Genomic DNA, 19,857 nt, shown 5'->3' with positions numbered 1-19,857 from the left:
CACAGATAAGTTAAGTGACTTGCCCAAGGATACACAGTAGACAAGTGGCGGGGGCGGGTTTAGAACCCATGACCTCTGACTCCCAAGCCTGCATTCTTTCCACTAAGCCACGCTGCTTCTCAGAAAGGAGCTGACCAAGGGGTGAGAACAGTCCTCCAAGATCTTCAAGTCAGAAGCCAATCGCTTGGCAAAAATTCTATCACCTTAGGTCCCCCCACCCCACTCAATTCTACCCAGTTTTTCAGCCAGATTGGGTGACTTGAGGCAAAAAACTCCAGTGGCAAATGCTTCGCTGCCCCACTCTTTCAGCCCGTACTTATCAACATATCCATTTTTCTTTCTCTTCTTCTATCTGTTAAATGATATGCCTGTCTCCCTTACTAGATTTGAAGCCCACTGCAGGAGACATCATGTCTTGTTACTCTACTGTATTTCTCAAGTACTTAGTAGAGTGCTCTGCACACAGTGGGTGTTCTGCTAGTACTATTTTTTGATTGATTGACTCAAAGGCAGTTGGGTAAGAGAGGGAGACGGAGCGAGAAAAACTCAGAAACAAAGTCAGAAAGCCATTGAGACACATCGCTAGACCAGAAGGAGAGGGATAGAGACCCACCCAGAGGTAGATAGAGCCTTTATTTTTTCAGATTTCTTAAGGCAGCAGCTGGGAAATGGGGAACGGCTTGCCGTAGGTGGAAAATCCTAACTCCGAGTGTTTCAGGTGGGCGTCTAATTTCAGGGTTTGTGAAGTAACATCTGAATCACGACTAGCAATTCGTGGCTCACAAGTTTATCTTTAAGCAATCCCCTCAGTCATTAACCCTGGAAGTTTGCTTTGCCCCAGCTAAATCTAATCAAAACTGGATTTTCCCACTGGGAAATCATCTCAAAAATTACACTTGCTTCTTCCGTGCATTACCATTATGTAATTTTATAATCCCCTCATTTGCCTTGGCTAGGCCTCTTAGAAAACAATTGTATTTGAAAAATTGGTAGTAATGAATTTAAGTATAGAGAATGTTAATGGTGTATTCATTTCATTTTATGTGAAACTTCGGGTAAATGAGAAATTGGTAACTGATCAACACCTTGGATGTGCCAATATTACTATGAAATTATTTTATACAGCATTCACTGAAACAGATGTTCTCCCATTTCAGGTTGGCCAAAAGCCTTGAGGAACCTTTGTCTCGAAATCCCACTGCAGCCTTCCTTAGCAATTTCAGCATTATGGGTGGTGAGTTCATTGTTTGCTTCAGGGAGGCGGGATGAGTCCAAGGAAAGCATCATTAACTAGACTTTCATGGTCACACTTTGAACCAGAGCTAAATTAGGTTTTTATTCATTCATTTGATCGAATTTATTGAGCGCTCACTATGTGTAGAGCACTATCCTAAGTGTCTGGGGAAGTACAATACAACAATAAACAGACATATTCCCTGCCCACAATGAGCTTACAGTCTAGAGGTGGGGAGACAGGCATCAATACAAATAAATACAGATATGTGCCTAAGTGCTGTGGGGCTGGGAAGGGGAATGAACCAAGGGAGCAAGTCAGGGTGACGCAGAAGGGAGTTGGAGGGGCTTAGTCTGGGAAGGCCTCTTGGAAGAGATGTTCCTTTAATAAAGTTTTGAAGGGGAGGAGAGTAATTGTCTATTGGATTTGAATAGGGAGGGTGTTCCAGGGAGTTTTGAGAGCAACCTATCACAGGAATGCATTGTTCCACTATCCAGAAGTGTCCCAAGCCCCCTGACCACAGAATAGGTCATGTTCTTCTAACAACTATTTAAAAGAAAAGGAAATACAACCAAAGGTGAAAGATGTGTTTACAAGGACAGGGAGAACGATGGCTGTTGTGTGGGTCCCTTTCTCACAGAAAATCTTTTGGCTTATATAGAGCAAATTGAAATATTTCATAGTGAATTAAGTGGCTGCCCACTTGGGATATTTAAAGCAAATGCCTGGAAAGATTTTCCTTACCTTCTAGTTATGAAAAGCAGCACCTTTCTGAGAGATTATTTCTGGTAATGCATAAAACAAATGTCAGAGGAGAAAAGGTGGGAGGACTGCTGTTTATTAACAGATTCAGGTTCCGGAGTCATTTTCTTCCTTTACTGACCTTTCTTTTTTAAGATATAAAAAAGTGGTTCTGAAAAATTCCCCATACGAAAGGAAGTCAGTGAACTTGTAGGGGGAATCTGGTGAACTCTAAATGGCTTTGTGAAATATGACCTAAGGAGAAGCAATTGATGTAGCAAATCAATTCCTCTAATCACAATAAAGGGAAACCTGGTACAACACATCTTCCAAAGACATGAATTAGTCAAAACATGGGACGTAGTAATTCATCAATTTCTTGATATGTGGCAATTTGTACTTTAATGACATGGTTCATTATTGGGCCTCTCTGTCATATGGATATTGTGATTTCCCACTGGGTTTCAGCACAGCAGGGAATCCAGTTCTCACTGGACTACGTATTTTATCTCTTTGGTCTCAGCTTAGAAAAGCACAGAAAGAAGAGAAGAGCTAAATTACAGATGCATATTTACTCGAGTGCTGTGGGGATGGGGGAGGGAATAGTATCAAAGTGTCAAAGGGACTTAAGGGCTTCTCGTGAGAGGTTTAATCCTCTATGAAGAACCCGGAATGCAGTTCAGCCAGGTGTGGACTCTGTTTTCTGTTTCAATAGGTTCCATGACTAGTATAGTTTCGCCTCCTCCTCGCATTTCTCTGTAGTGGAATTTGGATCGCAGTTGGAACCATCACACTCAATACAGATGCATTTTAAAGATAGGATCCTATAACTATCCTGAAACATCATCGTTGTGCCACTTTTTAGAATTCATCTGAAAAGAAGGGTGTAATGATTACTTACAGGGTTATGGAGGAGATTCGTCTGTAATCATCCATAGACTGTAAAGTGGCCTTCCAAGAAACAGGTTATAATTTTGCAAGGTGATATTGTCACCATTAATACCCCATAATTTGAGGGGTTTTTTGGGTCAGTAATGACAACTCTAGTAAAGGCTTTTTAAACTGGAGGGATATAAAGTAATTTCCTTTTGCTTGTGTTTCAGATGTGAAATTAAAAGATTGTGTGCAGAATATCACCACATTTACACAAGAGCTTCTTTCTTCAACCAACCTCTCCATCGAAGCCATCAACAGCATTTTAGAAGCAAATATCTCACATTCAAGGGTACTAGGAAAAGAAAAGCATGTTATTTTTTATGCTTTTTATCCCCTTTACTTTTGTCAGTTTCTTATCTTTTCCTTGTAGACAATATCTGGCAATTGTTTTCTGTTAAAAAAGCTACTTTGCAAACTTGAGAATACCTTAAGGGTCTATGCGTAATTGTGACCTCATGAAGTGCTTATTACAGTAGTGTCTGCCATTCAGGGGCAATTCAGGAATGAGAGGGGAAGAATCTTGGTAGAAGGGCTCCATCTTCTTTGACGAGTTCAATTGTATCGGAAGATCTATAAAGACGAAGGAGGTGGAAGGGGCATTCGAGGGGACAAAAGAGGGCAAGATCCATTTTCCTTTAAAGGCATGCTTTTTATGGCCTCCAACTTTAACAGAGCCTAGTGGAAAGAACATAAGCCTGGAAGTCGGGAGACCTGTGGTCGAATCCTGACTCTGCCCCTTCCCTCCTGTGTGACTTTGAGCAAGTCACTTAACTTCTCTGTGCCTCAGTTTCCTCCTCTGTAAAATGAGGATTAAAGACCCATTCTTCCTCCTGCTTAAACATTTTAGTGGGCTTGGCACATAGCAAACATTTAACAAATATTGTTATTATCATTATAATAATTCTCATTATTTTTATTTAAAGTGTCCCCTTGTGAATGGTTATGTTTGGGTGCTAGGGCTTAGGGTATAATCCTAAAACCTAATAATTACATGCAGTCATCTTCTACAGAGTTTGCTACTGATATTTAGAAAATTATTAGAACAACCTAACCGCATTTGTGCCACGATGACAGGGTCGAGATTAAAAAATACTGAATAGAGATGTATTCCCAGCAAAAATCAGGTTGTTGTGTAGCAGATGCTGATTTGCCTGGTCTCTAGGAAACTTGATTCATTGCTTTCATTCCCCTAATAAGGCAAAGGAGATGCAATGCCTGCAAAGGAAGATAGATCATTAGTCCTGGCTAATGCAGCCTTCTATTTTTAGGTCTGACTCGCACTCTTCCAACAAGGTAGTGCGTATCTTTTTGTCTCTTCTGAAGCCACCAGAAAGAGGATATCCTTTTTTTTGTGGCTATTTCTTGAAAATCAATATAGGACCACTATACATTGGTTTCCAGCAAGCATTCGTTATTGCACTGATCACATGATGACCACTCCCAATTAGTGTCAGATTCAAACTTCAGCTATCAAACACTAGGCCATGTGATTGAATAACTAGAGTTTAGCATATAGCATCATATGACCTGAATTCAAATATAATCACCCAATGTGATTGGAAGGTTCCCAAATAGTAAATAATTAAGCCAAACAGAAAGCAGGAGTTAACTTCCCACACAAATATTTTCTAATTTATTCCTGACTTCTTCTTGAGCCTGGTTTGAAACTTTCCTTTGGGTCAGTTTTTAAATTAGCTCAATCTCCAACTTCTAATAATACCATTATATATTAGCAACTAAGATGCCACACTCAAAAATCCATTCCCTCATGTAGTGCAATTGATGTATCTGCCAGTGAAATACCTTGTGCATTGATTCTCTATTTCTTCATTCACTAGGGCTTCTAAATGCAAAACAATCAAAATGACGGTACACAATTGTGGTATTAAGTACTTACGGTGTACGAAACACTGGACTAGATGCTAGGTTATGAGATCAAACACAGTTCTTGTCCAACATAAGGTGCATAATTTATCTTCTCCCCATTTAACAGTGGAGGAAACTGAGGCCCAGAGAGATTAAGCAGGCCAGTGTCAGGGCTCTAATTTCAACCCAGATTTCCTGATTCTCACTCTCATCTCCTTTCCACTGCTTTTTTTCACTGCCACCTGCTTTTTTTTTATAACCCTGTGAGAACTGAAGAAGCCAGTGAAAGTGAAAGGTATTTAAAAAATAAGCCTATTCATTGCACAGAAAAGAGATGACACCCTTAGTTTTATGGTTAATGGATGTAGTGCAATGAGACACTGAAACTATGTGCTGGTTTTAGCTTTCTAGAACTAATTTGCCACTAGTTTACCACTGAAGAGCAGAGTTGTGCAATTAGGTGCTCTTTTCTTTTACAAGTAGGATTTTGACTTAGTAGAACTTGTTGTGGAGGGATGCCATTCAGATGCTTGTGATTGACGCCTCATTAATCAAATAGCCAGGATGTCAGGAACAGAACAGCAGGTTTTAGCAAAAGAAAACTTGACCTTCAGAAAGGTCAGTCTTTGGAACGCATTTTATTTCAGTTTAAACTCGGTGATTTGTGCAGCCTCATTGACCTCTTTATCAGTGAATACAAATTCTGATTTTGCTTATCCAGTAAATATCTATAGGCGGGCATGAAAAGAAACAGATAAGGGGAGGGGCATTTAAAGGTTTCATTCTCTGCATCAAAATTAATGTGTCTATTGTCCTGACATAGAAAGAAGCATCTACCTCATTATACCAATCTGTTTACCCACTGAGCTCTGGTTTCAGTTCAACTGATATGGCATTCTCTGGGGGCTATTTTTCTTGTTCATGCTAGGATTACATGGCTTGGAATTAACACCAATACTGAGCCACCTTCTTTGAAACAGTTTCTTTACAGTACTGTTGCAGTAGCTTTGGCTGGAAGATGTGACGAAGAAGTTCTCAGTCTCCTGCTGACATTTCCCACGGAAGTCAAAACTTCTCTTGCTGTGAAAGAACTCTGCACCTTGCCTCTGTTGGATGTGTACAGACTTCTCATAGTGATTGGCCAGAATCTAAATTTACGTGCTTTCATCTACAAAGTAAGAAGAAAATGGGTTCTTTGACCACATTAGTATGTATGAACATCAAAACAAAACAACAAAATAAAGATCCAATCAGGTTTGATCAGTGTTTCATCCAGAAAAATATTTTTTCTGGAGGTAAACCTGAGGGTTGCTTGAAGGGACAGTGCAATAGCTATATTTTTTGGCTCCCAGCCTGTCTTAGAGAAGCAATCGTTGATCCTTCATCCACATACCTATGTAAACCCCCTCGGTGCCTTCTCCCCTCTCCAACTTTTTTCTTTATTGCACCTCTTTCCTCTATTGCCAGATTATGAGAGCTTGGGCCTGGAAATCAGAGGATCTGGGTTCTGATCCCAGCTCTACCACTTGCTTGTTAAGCAGCTGGGTGACATTAGAGACCTAAGTAGACAAGGAATGGATTCATATTGGCATGGGGAAGAATGAGCTGTAAAATCAGTTTTAAAGATTCTACTGAACCTGTAATAATATTGATTTTAGCGCTTTGTGGAATATGAAGTCTATTGTAAAAGATAATGGGCCATCATGATCCATATCAAGTGGCTGTGGGAGTCAGCAGGAAGTGTGTCTTATGCAGCCCAGCAAAAGTCATTTCCCTGCTGGGGCTCTCATCGGTCTTTTCAACCAATTTTGAGCAAAACAATAGAATTTTACTCTCAGCACCATCATTTTTGATAACAAAGGACCACTATATTTCTTCTATAGATCAGTAAAGGAATAATTCAAGTTTATAGGCTAAAAGAGAGTTCTTGTACATTGGAAGAGGCCTTCCCTGATTATGCCCTCTTTTTCTGATTCCCTTCTCCTTCTGCACTGTTTATGCACTTGGATCTATACCCTTTGGGCATTTGGTATTCACCCTACCCTCAGCCCCATAGCACTTATGAATATACCCGTGAATTATTTAGTTATAGTAATAATGATGACATTTAATCACTTACTATGTGCCAAGCACTGTCCTAAGTGCTGGGGTAGTTACAAGATATTCAGGTTGTCCCACGTGGGGCTCAGTCTTAATCCCCATTTTACAGATGAGATAACTGAGGCACAGAGAAGTTAAGTGACTTGCCCAGAGTCACACACCTGACAAGCGGCGGAGTCAGGATTAGAACCCATGACCTCTGACTCCAATGCCCGTGCTCTTTCCTTTAAGACACAAGTTTGTCTCCCCCCATAGGCTATAAGCTTGTTGTGAGCAGGGAACAGGTCTACTGCCTCTGTTGATGTACTCTCCCAAGCACTTAGTACAGTGCTCTGCACAGCGTAAGTGTTCAGTAAATACCACTGGTTGATTGAAATGATGAAGAATCTGATTAGCCTACTGCATCGACATTCCTGAAGTTCAAGAGTTAAATAAATTGATGGTGTTATCATTCTTACCATTCACTCAATCTATTTATTTAGCGCTTACTGTGTGCAGAGCACTGTACTAAGCGCTTGAAACCATATTGATAAAAAAACCCTTAGGGGTGTAACGAATTAGTGAGTTTTCCTCATTGGAATGATTTTCATAGTTTCCTTTCTTCGTTTTCTTAGACTCAGATACCTTCTGAAGCAGATACCTTGCTTAAATCCCTCTTGGATGTGGTTTCCAGCATCAGCTCCTTGCTTGGTAAAGTGCAACATATTCTCGAATACCTTCCCGAATTTCTTCAAATCTTTAAAAACATTGCCTTGTTTGATATTCCTGCTCTTCAACAGGTATGTTCTCGCCCTGCACCACACAGAAATGACAATAGTTAATGTTGCTATGTACTTACCATTTTGGAGTCTTTTTTCTCTTTTAGGAAAGAGGGATTCCATTAAACAAGAAATTTAAATTTTAATAAGCAAACAATAAAAAGCAGAGAACTCGCTTGAGGCTGAGTATCCGAGGCAGTCATATTTTGGGAAATAAATATTCCATAGAATATTGTGTTTTGACCCGCTTCCGTCCAGGCTAAGCCCAACTTAGACAGCCAGCAGTCACGTGGAGGGATGCCAACTTGTAAATGAGGGTAATGTTTTGGGGCCATGAATGACTTGCCTTTCCTTGGTGAATCCCCTCGAAACCCTGGTGGGCCTAGGTTTGCCCAATGGACACTCTTGCGGCCCTACCTTGCCCCACCTCCTCAGTTTAGGTGGGCAGGTGGTTTAGTATAGGCCAGTGAAGCTCAGGAAATAACTGTTAATTACGCAGATTCCTGGGCCTTCAGGAGACACACATGAGTCCTTATCCTCCCATGCTACAAGACCTCAGCCAAGCAGCTCTCTTAACCATAACTTCTTCTGGGGAAAGAGGATGCTAGCTGGATTTCCCATACCAGTTCTAACAGCTGTGTATGGTGGCCACACTCGAGTTCCCTCTTTGCATGGCCATTTTGGAGGCCTAGAGAAAGCCATACAGTGGTATTTGTTCAGTGCGTACTCTGTGCCAAGCACCGTACAAAGTGTTTGGGTAGATACAAGAAAATCACGTCAGATGCAGTCCCTGTAGAACACAGTATTTCCTCTTCAGCACTGTACCGGCGCGACTCATTTGGATTGTGGTTCTGGAGGGGTGTGTGTGTGTAATAATAATAGTAAGTGCTTAGTACAGTGCATTGCACACAGTAAGTGCTCAAAAAATATAATCAAATGAACAAATGAATAATGATGGTATTTGTTGAGCACTTATTATGTGCCGGGCACTTTACTAAGTGATGGGGTGGATACAAGCAAATCGAGTTGGAAACAGTCTCTGTCCCACGTGGCTCACAGTCTCAATCCCCATTTTACATTTAACCGAGGCCCAGAGAAGCGAACTGACTTGTCCAAGGTCACCTAGCAGACAAATGACAGAGCCTAGATTTTGTATATATATGTTGTGAGTCCGCGGGTGGGTGTGGTTTGTGGGCACTGACCTTTTCCCCTTCTGGGTAAACTGTTGTCCATGCCAGCTTGTTCAAATTACCTGTTGATAATGTATACCTTTTAAGAATAAGATTTTCAAACACAGGCAGTACTGTGGGAGCCAGAACAAGGAGGAAGAGAACTGATCATGAAAGAGGATCACTGGCATAAGTTAAATCACATTAAATAAATTAATGTAGTGAGTGAATTGTGTCATAGTGATGATGAACAACATCTCTCTTCCCACCTCCTCCTTAGCCTCCTTAATTAGCTCAGTATGATGTATATTTAAGATAATATAAACGGCTTATCTTTTGTTTAAACATTTTTGTAGTTATAAGATTGGACTGCTATATATTTTCTACTCCTGGACAGTCAAAAAAGAACATGCTGGAATTATTTCTTTGAAGAAAGTTGTCATGAGACAATAATATGCACAGCACACATATATTTATATATAGGAGCCCAATATCTAAAGGAGAATGTTCATTAATACAATAATACTGTCAGTTTGGCAAAATAACATCTATTCCTTTCCGACTCCTTAAACTCATTTTCTAGTTTCCACAGAGTGTCCAGTCTAGAAGTTCTATCTTTGGTTCCCTTCAATCAGTTATGAAGATGGTCTGTAAAGATGAAGCTTCTTTCTTTAACAATCCAAGTATGTTCTTTAATTTGCCCAAGATTTCTGATCTTGAGGAAGAGGATAAGACAAAATTCAACATTCCCAAGGATTCAAGTAAGACCAATATCAATTTTTTTCATTGTTTCATTGTAGATCAATGCAGTCCAATTATTATAGACTTTCATGGCATTTGTTAAATGCTTACTATGTGCCGGGCTGGGTTAGATACAAGCTATTCAGTCCATATCCCACGTGGGGCTCACAGTCTTAATCCCCATTTTACAGATGAGGTAACTAAAGCATAGAGAAGCAAATGACTTGCCCAAGGTCACCCAGCAGACAAGTGGCAGAGCCGGGATAGGAACCCAGGTTCTTCTGACCTTCAGTCCTGTGCTCTATCCACTAGGCCTATCAATCAATCAATTATGTTTATTGAGCACTTATTATGTGCAGAACACTGTACTAAGCACTTGGGCAAGTACAAATATAACACCATAACAGAGTTGGTAGACACATTCCTTGCCCACAGTGAGCTTACAATCTAGAGGGGGAGACAGACATTATTATGAGTAAATTCATTACGGATCTGTACAAAAATATTGTGGGGCTGAAGGGTGGGGGTGACTAAAGGGAGCAAATCAGGGCAACATAAAAAGGAGTGGGAGAAGAGGAAATGTGGGCTTCCTCAGGGAAGTTCTCTTGGAGGAGATGTGCCTTTAGTAAGGCTTTGAAGGTGGGGAGAGTCATTGTCTGTAGGATATGAATGAATATATGTTTATGTATATACATATGTATATATATATGTATATACTGTATATATGTATATATGCTTGTACATATTTATTATTCTATTTATTTATTTTACTTGTACATATCTATTCTATTCATTTTATTTTGTTAGTATGTTTGGTTTTGTTCTCTGTCTCCACCTTTTAGACTGTGAGCCCACTGTTGGGTAGGGACTGTCTCTATATGTTGCCAACTTGTACTTCCCAAGAGCTTAGTACAGTGCTCTGCACACAGTAAGCGCTCAATAAATACGATTGATGATGATGATGATGAATACAAAGAGGGAAGGCATTCCAGGCCAAAGGCAGGATGTAGGTGAGAGGTCCTTGGTGAAATTCATGAGATGGAGATAACAGTGAGTAAATTGGTGTGAGAGGAGCGAAATGTGTGGGTGGGGATGTAGAAAATCAGTGAGGTGAGGTTGGAGGAGGTGAGGTGATTGTGTTTATAAAGGCCACACTGCTTCTCTATAATTGCTATAGTATATGTTCACCAATACGTTTAATCCATTTTTCATTTTTTTCGATGACTTTGCCTCATTTTCTAATGACTTAAATCAGAGTAACAGAGGACGTGTATGGCATGTGACCGCTTAAATCAAATTTCAGTGAAATAAGAGAAATACTATACATTTTGAAATGCATTTAATTTGGTGAAAATACACAATAGTCATTTCAAGGCATTTTTGAAACTGATACACAGTTCCTGAATACTTCCCATAGATTACAGCGGCATTTTGACTTTTAAATTCGAATTTTAAAAATTATCGGAATCAACAGAAGCATTTACATTTGGAAATGATTTTCCCACTGAAGGTTCTGGGTAGTGCTGTGGCATAAGAATAATATAATTAACCTAATTAAAATATATTGGTAACATCCAGCTTTTTCACAGTGAAATATCCTTGCACACTTAGTCAGGGTAATTCAGACTGCAAATTTTTTGAGGGCACGGACCATACATTATTCTTTCATTTTATGAAGATTCCAAGTGATTAATACAATGGTTTGTTCACTAAATGTGCTAAGTTAATATTAATCAACCAATTGTATTACTGCGTGCAGATCACTGTACTAGGTGCTTGGGAGAGTACAGTGAAATAGAGTTGGTAGGCACATCCCCTGCCCACAAGGAGTTTAAGGTCTAGCGGGGAAGTGGGGAGTGGGGAAACATGGACTGAATGATTCTGTAGAAAAATGATCTGGGCGGCAGATTGAAATATGGATTTGAGTCGGGGGAGAGACAGGAGGCAGGGAAATCAGCAACAAAGCTGATGCAGCCTTTCAAGTGGGATAGGATGAGTGCTTGGCTCAAAATGATAGCAGTTTGGATGGAGAGAAAAGGGCAGATTTTAGCCATCTTGTGGAGGTTGAACTGACAGGCTTTGTTGTTATAGTGAGCAGGTTCGTTGAATGAAAGAAATGAGTCGAGGATAATGCCCAGGTTACAGGGAGATGGAGAGGATGGTGGTTCTATTTATAGTGACAGTGAAAGTTTAGACTATGCTTCACTGTAGACTATAGTGAAAGTCAGGAGGGAGACAGGGTTTGGACGGGAAGATGAGGAGTTCTGTTATGGACCTATTAAGTTTTAGGTGTCAGTGGGATAGCCACGTAGAGATGTCCTGAAGGCAGGAGGAAATACCAGACTGAAGAGAAGGAGAAAGAGCAATGCTGGAGATGAGGAATACTGGTAATGATGAAGCAGTGTATCGAAGCATTTTGGCTGTGAAGACTTTTTAGTGGTTTGCTTTCTCCATTTAAAGATCTCCTCATTATCCCTCATTACGTTTTCTCATTTACCTTCAGTGGGGTTTTAAATCATGTGTTTTGTTATCATCATCAATCGTATTTATTGAGCGCTTACTGTGTGCAGAGCACTGTACCAAGCGCTTGGGAAATACAAGTTGGCAACGTATAGAGACAGTCCCTACCCAACAGTGGGCTCACAGTCTAAAAGGGGGAGACAAGAGAACAAAACCAAACATACTAACAAAATAAAATAAATAGAATAGATATGTACAAGTAAAATAAATAATAACTTCCCATGTTTCCAGAAAATTTTTAATGTGTGCGATTTCCTCAAAAACAAACTTGTCACATTCTATACCTGTCATTACTTTAGCACAACAGATCTATTTCTGTCTACATTGAACATGTAGAAATAGTATTCAAATATTATAAGAATCATCCACCTGAAAGCCAAAGCTGCAAAAGTGAGAAATGTACTCATTTTCTCTTTTATGAGTTCTCTTACTGAATATTGTAGTAGCTGATACTTAAATACAAAAGAATTATTTTTTCTGTCCTGGAACTGGTTTTAGAAATACAAAACAGGCCATTTGAACTTTATTATATTAGAATTCTTAGTCTCCTCTGACTCATCTGCAATTGAAGAGGAGATTCGCATTGTAAACATACTCTTTGGGGAAAAAAAGGACAAGCAGGTGGTTTCCTATCGTTCTGAAGATGATTTCATTACCTTAGCTAGAAGACCCAAGGTTATTAGAACCCATAAAACATTGTTTTGAATAACCCCTGGTTTCCAAGGCGACACAACAGCCTACCACCTGCGATATCAAACTGCCTATGCTCCTGCATATTTGATCCTTGGAGTTCCCATAACCACATTCTCTTGTTCCCCACTTTAAAAAGCCTGTTCTGTCTCTCATACCCTAGTGTGATTCATTATGAGGATCATTTAGATGCCGGGGGGAGGGGTCTACACAGCTTTACAACTAGGCTCTTATTATAGTCCAGGCCATTTACAAATTTGCTCTTTATCCTAACCTCTATTTGAAAAAAAAAATAAATTTCTAAAGGCAAAGAAAATGAGCATATTTCATGTTAAAGTTACTGTTCTTTTCTAGATTAATTTGTGCTCGCATTAGAACAAACCAAAAGAACTACAGATAAGAAATGATTTTTATACACTATCTTTATCATTCATATATGCACTGTTCAGTGCAGACTTAGAATGCCAATTTCTGCTGGCTCATAGATTTTTGTCAGATATGAATCGATGTTGAACAAGGTTAGAAGAGACTTTCTAATCCCTTTGCCCCAAAGGTCTTCTGCCAATCACAGGGACTCAGAGGAATCAAATGCTTCCCTTGATCAGAGGAATTTGTGTATTAATAGTACTAATAATGGCATTTATTAAGCGCTTACTATGTGCAATGCACTGTTCTAAGTGCTGGGGAGGTTACAAGGTGATCAGGTTGTCCAACGGGGGGCTCACAGTCTTAATCCCCATTTTAGAGATGAGGTAACTGAGACACAGAGAAGTGAAGTGATTTGCCCAAAGTCACACAGCTGACAATTGGTGGAGCTGGAATTTGAACCCATGACCTCCGACTCCAAAGCCCGTGCTCTTTCCACTGAGCCACGCTGCTTCTATATTGTATTTTATAATGCTGTAATTCTGCTGGATTTTACCTTTCCATGATTGTTTTGTTTTTTTTTTTTTTTCATTACCTCAGCTCCATTTTGCCTGAAGCTCTACCAGGAAATATTACAGTCTCCAAACGGGGCTGTGATATGGGCCTTCCTCAAACCTGTTTTACACGGGAAGATCTTGTACACACCCAACATTCCAGAGATCAATAAGGTGATAGAAATGGTGAGTCCTCAATGAACTAAACTCATCGACAGGGCATAATGAAAAACATTTATACGTTTAGAGTTCATTTTCCATTTACAGTACGGTACACTGTCAAAATGTTTCTTTTGTCTGTTTCACCTACTGGTTCACAAGGTTGCATCAGTAGAGAAACAAAATTCCTTTGGCTAAAACTAGCTTTTTTTTTTTCTTTGATTTTTCAACCTTTCTGGGCTGCAATGTGTCGCTGAAATTAAAGCCAAAAGGCATTCGCACGTGGCGACATTGGTTCAGCAAGGGGCAGCAATTGCTCTGAAAATCCTGAGCTGTGTTGAAATAACTGCAAATGTTGTTAGATCTGTAAAAGACTCTTTTATAGAGTCTTTCCCACAAGGGAACTTGCCAAAATATTGGCCTCCTCACAAATGGAATGACATTCTCCGTTGTTGGGTAGGGACCGTCTCTATGTGTTGCCAATTTGCACTTCCCAAGTGCTTAGTACAGTGCTCTGCACACAGTAAGAGCTCAATAAATATGATTGAATGAATGAATTTGATTATATCCTCAAAAGTAAAAATACTGTTGGGTGTAAGGCTGTCTCAAGATTTCTGCAGTGATAATTCATTGTTATTAAAAGGCATTTCTGACAGAAAATCTGTATGGATGGGTTCTGATCACTGATTTACCATTTCTAAGGTTTCTTTTAGTTGCATTTTCCCCCAGATTATGAGGGCTTCTGGGATAAATTTCAAATGCACAACCAAAAAACAAAATTCTTAAAAAATGAACAATTATTAGCCTTGATTCTTTGTCAAGTTCTTTCTTTAAAGGATCATATTAGGAGCATAAAGGCATAGGAACTTTTAGCACCATTTTCTTTTAATTGATATTATTTAGTTTAACTCAGAATGCTAGAAAATCTTTTATTTTAATAGCCTTCATAGTATACTTGGTCATATAGCTTTACAGTCAATCAATCAAGTGATTACTGTGTGCAGGACACTGTACTAAGCCCTTGGGAGAGTACAATACAACAGAGTTGGTAGACACATTCTCTATTTACATAGAGTTTACAGACTGGGGGAATGAGACAACAAAATACATTGTGAATATGCATATGAGTGCTGGGGGCTGAAGGTATTGTGACTATGAAGTGCTTTAAGGATACAAACCTTAGATTTGCCATTTATCTGTTGTGTGAACTTGGGCAAGTCATTTAACTTCTCTGTGCCTCATTTATCTCATCTGTAAAATGGAGATTAAGAGTGTAAACTCCATGGGGGCCAAGGGATTGTGTCCACCCTAATCACCTTATATCTGCCTCAGTGCTTATGACAGTACCTGGCAAATGGTAAGTGCTTAACAAATACTATTAAACAACAACAAAAAAGGTAAGATTTGACAAGTGTTTGGATCAGCAGAGTAGCAATTTGGATGGAGAGGAAACAGCAGATTTTAATGATGTAGTATAGGTAGAACTGACAAGGTTTGGTGCCAGTTTGAATATGTGGGTTAAATATGAGAGATGAGTTGAAAATGCAAAATTTACTGACTTGTGAGAAAGTTTGGATAGTGACATTATCTACAGTGATGTGAAAGACAAGGGGAGGATAAGGTTTGGGTGCATATATAGTTATATATTTGAAATATGATTATAGACAAAAAACCTATAACGTCTTCCTAATGACAAATTGTGGTTCATCAGCCTATGTATTGATGTATATTCTTGTCAAAGCCTAAAAGAAAATCAGACCCTGGGCTAAAAGTTCAACATTTTGTCTTCTACCCTCTAAAGCATGGATGGCTCCTGTTCTCTTTTCTTTCCCATCTTCTTTTTCTGTTCTTTCCTCTCAACATTCCTGTCATCAATCAATGTTATTTATTGAGCACTTACCATGTGCAGAGCTCTTTAACAAATGTTTGGGAGAGTACTACAGACTAAGTAGACCTGATCTCTGTCTTCTAAGAACTTATGTCTAGTTGGGGAGACAGCACTGAAATAAAGTACAAGTGCAAATACAAATACAAGTGCTGTGGAGGGGTGATCTGCGAACCAAAGTGCTTAGAAGGTAGGATGAAATGTATCCTACCTTCAATGTCTAAAACCTTCAATGTCTACCCATTCCTCTCTACATCAGGCAGTAATGAATGATCAAATCATTGGCAACATCCAAGTCTTCATCTGCCTTGCGTGGCTCAGTGGAAAGAGAACGGGCTTTGGAGTCAGAGGTCATGGGTTCAAATCCCAGCTCTGACAGTTGTCAGCTGTGTGACTTTGGGCAAGTCACTTAACTTCTCTGTGCCTCAGTTACCTCATCTGAAAAATGGGGATTAACACTGTGTGCCCCTTGTGGGACAAACTGATGACCTTGTTACCTCCCCAGTGCTTAGAACAGTGCTTTGCACATAGTAAGCACTTAATAAATGTCATCATTGTTATTGTTGTTGTTGCCCTGACTTGCTCCTTTATTTCTCCCCCATCTCAGCCCCTCAGAATTTATGTACATATTTGTAATTTAATTTATCTATATTGACGCCCGTCTCCCCCTCTAGCAGGTAGGCTCACTGTGGGCAGGGAATGTGTCAGTTATATTGTACTCTCCCAAGTGCTTAGTACAGTGTCCTGAACAGAGCGCTCAATAGAAAAGATTGACTGACTTACAGATCACTGCTCTCCCCATCTTTATAGCCCTACCAAAATCACATTTCCTCCAGAAAGCTTCTCTGCCTGACTAATATATCAACTCCCCACCCTATTTTCCTCCCCACTGCACCACTTACAGACTTGAGTCCTCATCCCCAATACTCCTCTTACTCCAACGTAATTATGTATATATCTTGTAGCTTTCCCTATTTGTAATTTATTGAGGGCAGGGATGGTGTATTCCCATACAATCGTACTTCCTCAGATGCTTACTGCACAAAGTAAGCACTTAACACTTGTCTGCTGGGTGAGCTTGGGCAAGTCATTTAATTTACTGTTGCCTCAGTTTCCTCATGTGTAAAATAGGAACCTGCTGTTTCTCTTAGACTCTGAGCCCCCAGTGGGACTGTGTCCAATCTGCATATGCAGTATTTACCCCTATGCCCAGTACAATGTTTGGCACTTAGTAAACATTTTACAAATACTGCAATTGCTTTTTATTGTTATTGTTGTTGATTGAGCATTCAGATGCTTGACATGCCTTTTACCACATTTGGAGTTATAAGTTCCTCCATCGTTAACTTTCAGACTTTTTAAAAATTAAGACTAGTGTTCTTAGTCTTCAAAATGTTCCGCAGATTTCAGAGGGTGCACGGTCTATTGAGGAAGTAAATACTTGTGTGTGTTTGAACCAAAATGATATTATGATCAGAGGATGAATGCAAGGTTATTTTTGATTTTTGCAGTTGGAGTTCCAAAAAAATCTGACTGCCAAGTAATCTGAATGAAAGGGAAAGTGATATAGTTTTGTGGTGCCTATCAAAGACAATAATCTGGGACAATGATCAGTGGTTGGAAATATAACTGCCATTTGCCAGTAGCGACCGTGAAATACACTATTTCCATCTGTAATATTTATCAATGTGGGATGGATGTTTATGGAATATGAGGTAGATCTGAGCCTTACCAATTGAGTCACCCAGTCGGTAATACAATTCACGGCCATCAGCTCTCAAAATGCAGACATCTAATCGGTGATCTGAAAGAGCAACTCCACGAGTTCAGCCAGGAGGGAGAATCTTAATCTCGTGAGAGTGCCTGACATATACAGTACTTCATCAAAAGGCAGCAAAACATTCCCTGAAAAAGCAATTACATTATATCCTTAGATGTGCATGATATGTATCCCTTATAATGTGACATTACTAAGAAACCACTCCGCTATGGCTATGGACGCACAAGCATTTTTCATATAAATATTCCCCGAAAGTCTTATGTGAGCACTTGTAAAGATATTCAGATTACTTGTACTGTTTTCTCACCTCTATTCCAAATACAAATCAAAACTTAATTTTGCATAATGGTTTTTGTGAGAAGGCTGTGACAGCGCCTTTTTTAGGGGAGGCAAAAGAGGTTTCTGTTTTGCAACAAAAAGCAAGGAATCTAGTTTAGCAGACAGGTTACCTCTTCTCCGTATACTCTCTCTGAATTGATCATTTTTCTCTGTTTCAGGAGAAAAATAAGTCTATCTTTCTATATTTAATTAGTATAAACCCTATGCAGGAAGAGTTGTTTTAGACCATGGAAAAAAAAAGAAACAAACACCCAAACCAAACTACCATCATTCATTCATTCAATCGTATTTATTGAGCGCTTACTGTGTGCAGAGCACTGGACTAAGCGCTTAGCACTGTACTAATCAGTTTTGCAGTGATCCTGAGAATAAGATTTTTCTGTAATGTTGAACTGCTATGAAAACCAGAGTAAGTATCTTGGAGTACTAAAACAGCCCTTCATATAAATCTATAATTCCAAGTTCACTTTCCTAACGATTCTTTCAAATTAAGTATCCATTTGAGCAAAGAATTAAAATTAGCTACCTTATTCTATTTACTTGAAATAAATAATTTTCATATTGTGCTTTTCTTCTGAAAATTACAGAAAGCTCACAGTGACTTTTATCTGGGGATCAACTAACAAAACAAATTTACAGTCCTAGCCTGCCACAAAATAGTTTAATAGGTTTATTCAAAATGTCTTATAAAATTAGATATAACTTCTTTGGCTTGTTATAGAACAAATGCTTGATTAGAAACTGAATATAGGTTTTATGGATTTTCATATTAAATTCTCAGAAGGTAAAGAAATTGCCTCAATAGTAGTAAATTTACTAGCAATTCTAAATTATTGTAGATTTAATTATTATGTTTTCCTGGGATTACCTGTCTTGAAGTTAATTCTGGTTTCTTTTTTTTTTTTCTTAATGGTATTTGTGAAGTTCTTATTATGCACCTGGTACTATACTGAGTGCTCTGGTAGATACACGCTAATCAGATTGGACGCATAGTCCATGATGTCCCACATGGGGCTCACAATCTTAATCCCCAATTTACAGACGAGGTAACTGAGACACAGAGAAGTTAAGTGGCTTGCCTAAGGTCTTTGTGACTCACATTATAATCATAGAAAGAACAATTTAATTAAACTTATATTTCAAATTAGGCATGTATTCCCTCCCAGAGTTTAGTACATAGCTCTGTATACAGTAAGCACTTATTAAATTCATTCATTTGGTTGCATTTATTGAGCCCTTACTGTATGAAGAGCACTGTACTGAGCACTTGGGAAAGTACAATATAACAATAAATAGTGACATTCCTTGCCCACACAGTTTACAATCTAGATGGAGGGAGACAGACATCAATACGAATAAATAAAATTAAAGGTATGTACATAAATGCTGTGGAGCTGGGTAGGGGGAAGGGCAAAGGGAGCAAGTCAGGATGATTCAGAAGGGAGTGGGAGATGAGGAAAATTGGGGCTTAGACTGGGAAGACCTCTTGGAGGAGATTTGCCTTCAATAAGACTTTGAGGTGGGAGAGTAATTGTCTGTTGAATTAGAGGAGGGATGGCGTTTCAGGCCAAAGATGGGAGGTGGGCTATGGTTCAGCAGTGAGACGAAAGAGATTGAGGCACAATGGGAAAGTTAACACTAGAGGAGAGAAGTATGTGGGCTGGTTTGTAGAAGGAAAGAAGAAGAGGTGAGGTAAGAGGGATCAAGGTGATGGAATGCTTTAAAAACAACAGTGAGGAGTGTTTTGTTTGATACGGAGGTGGATGGGCAACCACTGGAGTTTTTTGAGTAGAGGGGTGACATGTCCTGAATGCTTTTGTAGAAAAATGATTAACTACTATTTAGTGTAGAATTACATGTAGAAAAATGATTCAATACTATTGCTGCTCCTCCTACTAGTGACAGAGATGGAAATAGAGGGCAATTTTCCTGATTTCTCCCTCTGTACCCAACTACTTCCTTATTCCAAGGGTGGGAATCCTGTCTGCAGAAGGGTCCAATGACTGTTACCTGTGGAAT

The 19,857-nt window shown here is 39.3% G+C and overlaps 1 protein-coding gene across 1 annotated transcript in view; it reads left to right on the top strand.

The window, feature by feature from the left end:
• The window catches only part of ABCA13 (ATP binding cassette subfamily A member 13), a 249,825-nt gene that overhangs the window by 65,979 nt on the left and 163,989 nt on the right, over positions 1 to 19,857 (top strand). The window contains exons 20-25 of the mRNA XM_038760086.1: positions 1,158 to 1,234; positions 3,079 to 3,200; positions 5,758 to 5,952; positions 7,492 to 7,656; positions 9,388 to 9,565; positions 13,722 to 13,861. Of these exons, the coding sequence (XP_038616014.1) occupies positions 1,158 to 1,234; positions 3,079 to 3,200; positions 5,758 to 5,952; positions 7,492 to 7,656; positions 9,388 to 9,565; positions 13,722 to 13,861 (877 nt within the window). The remainder of the gene's footprint in view (positions 1 to 1,157; positions 1,235 to 3,078; positions 3,201 to 5,757; positions 5,953 to 7,491; positions 7,657 to 9,387; positions 9,566 to 13,721; positions 13,862 to 19,857) is intronic.

The sequence above is a fragment of the Tachyglossus aculeatus genome, chromosome 18, assembly GCF_015852505.1.
Source record: "Tachyglossus aculeatus isolate mTacAcu1 chromosome 18, mTacAcu1.pri, whole genome shotgun sequence".
NCBI lineage: Eukaryota > Metazoa > Chordata > Mammalia > Monotremata > Tachyglossidae > Tachyglossus > Tachyglossus aculeatus.
This window is presented reverse-complemented; position numbering and strand designations above follow the sequence as displayed.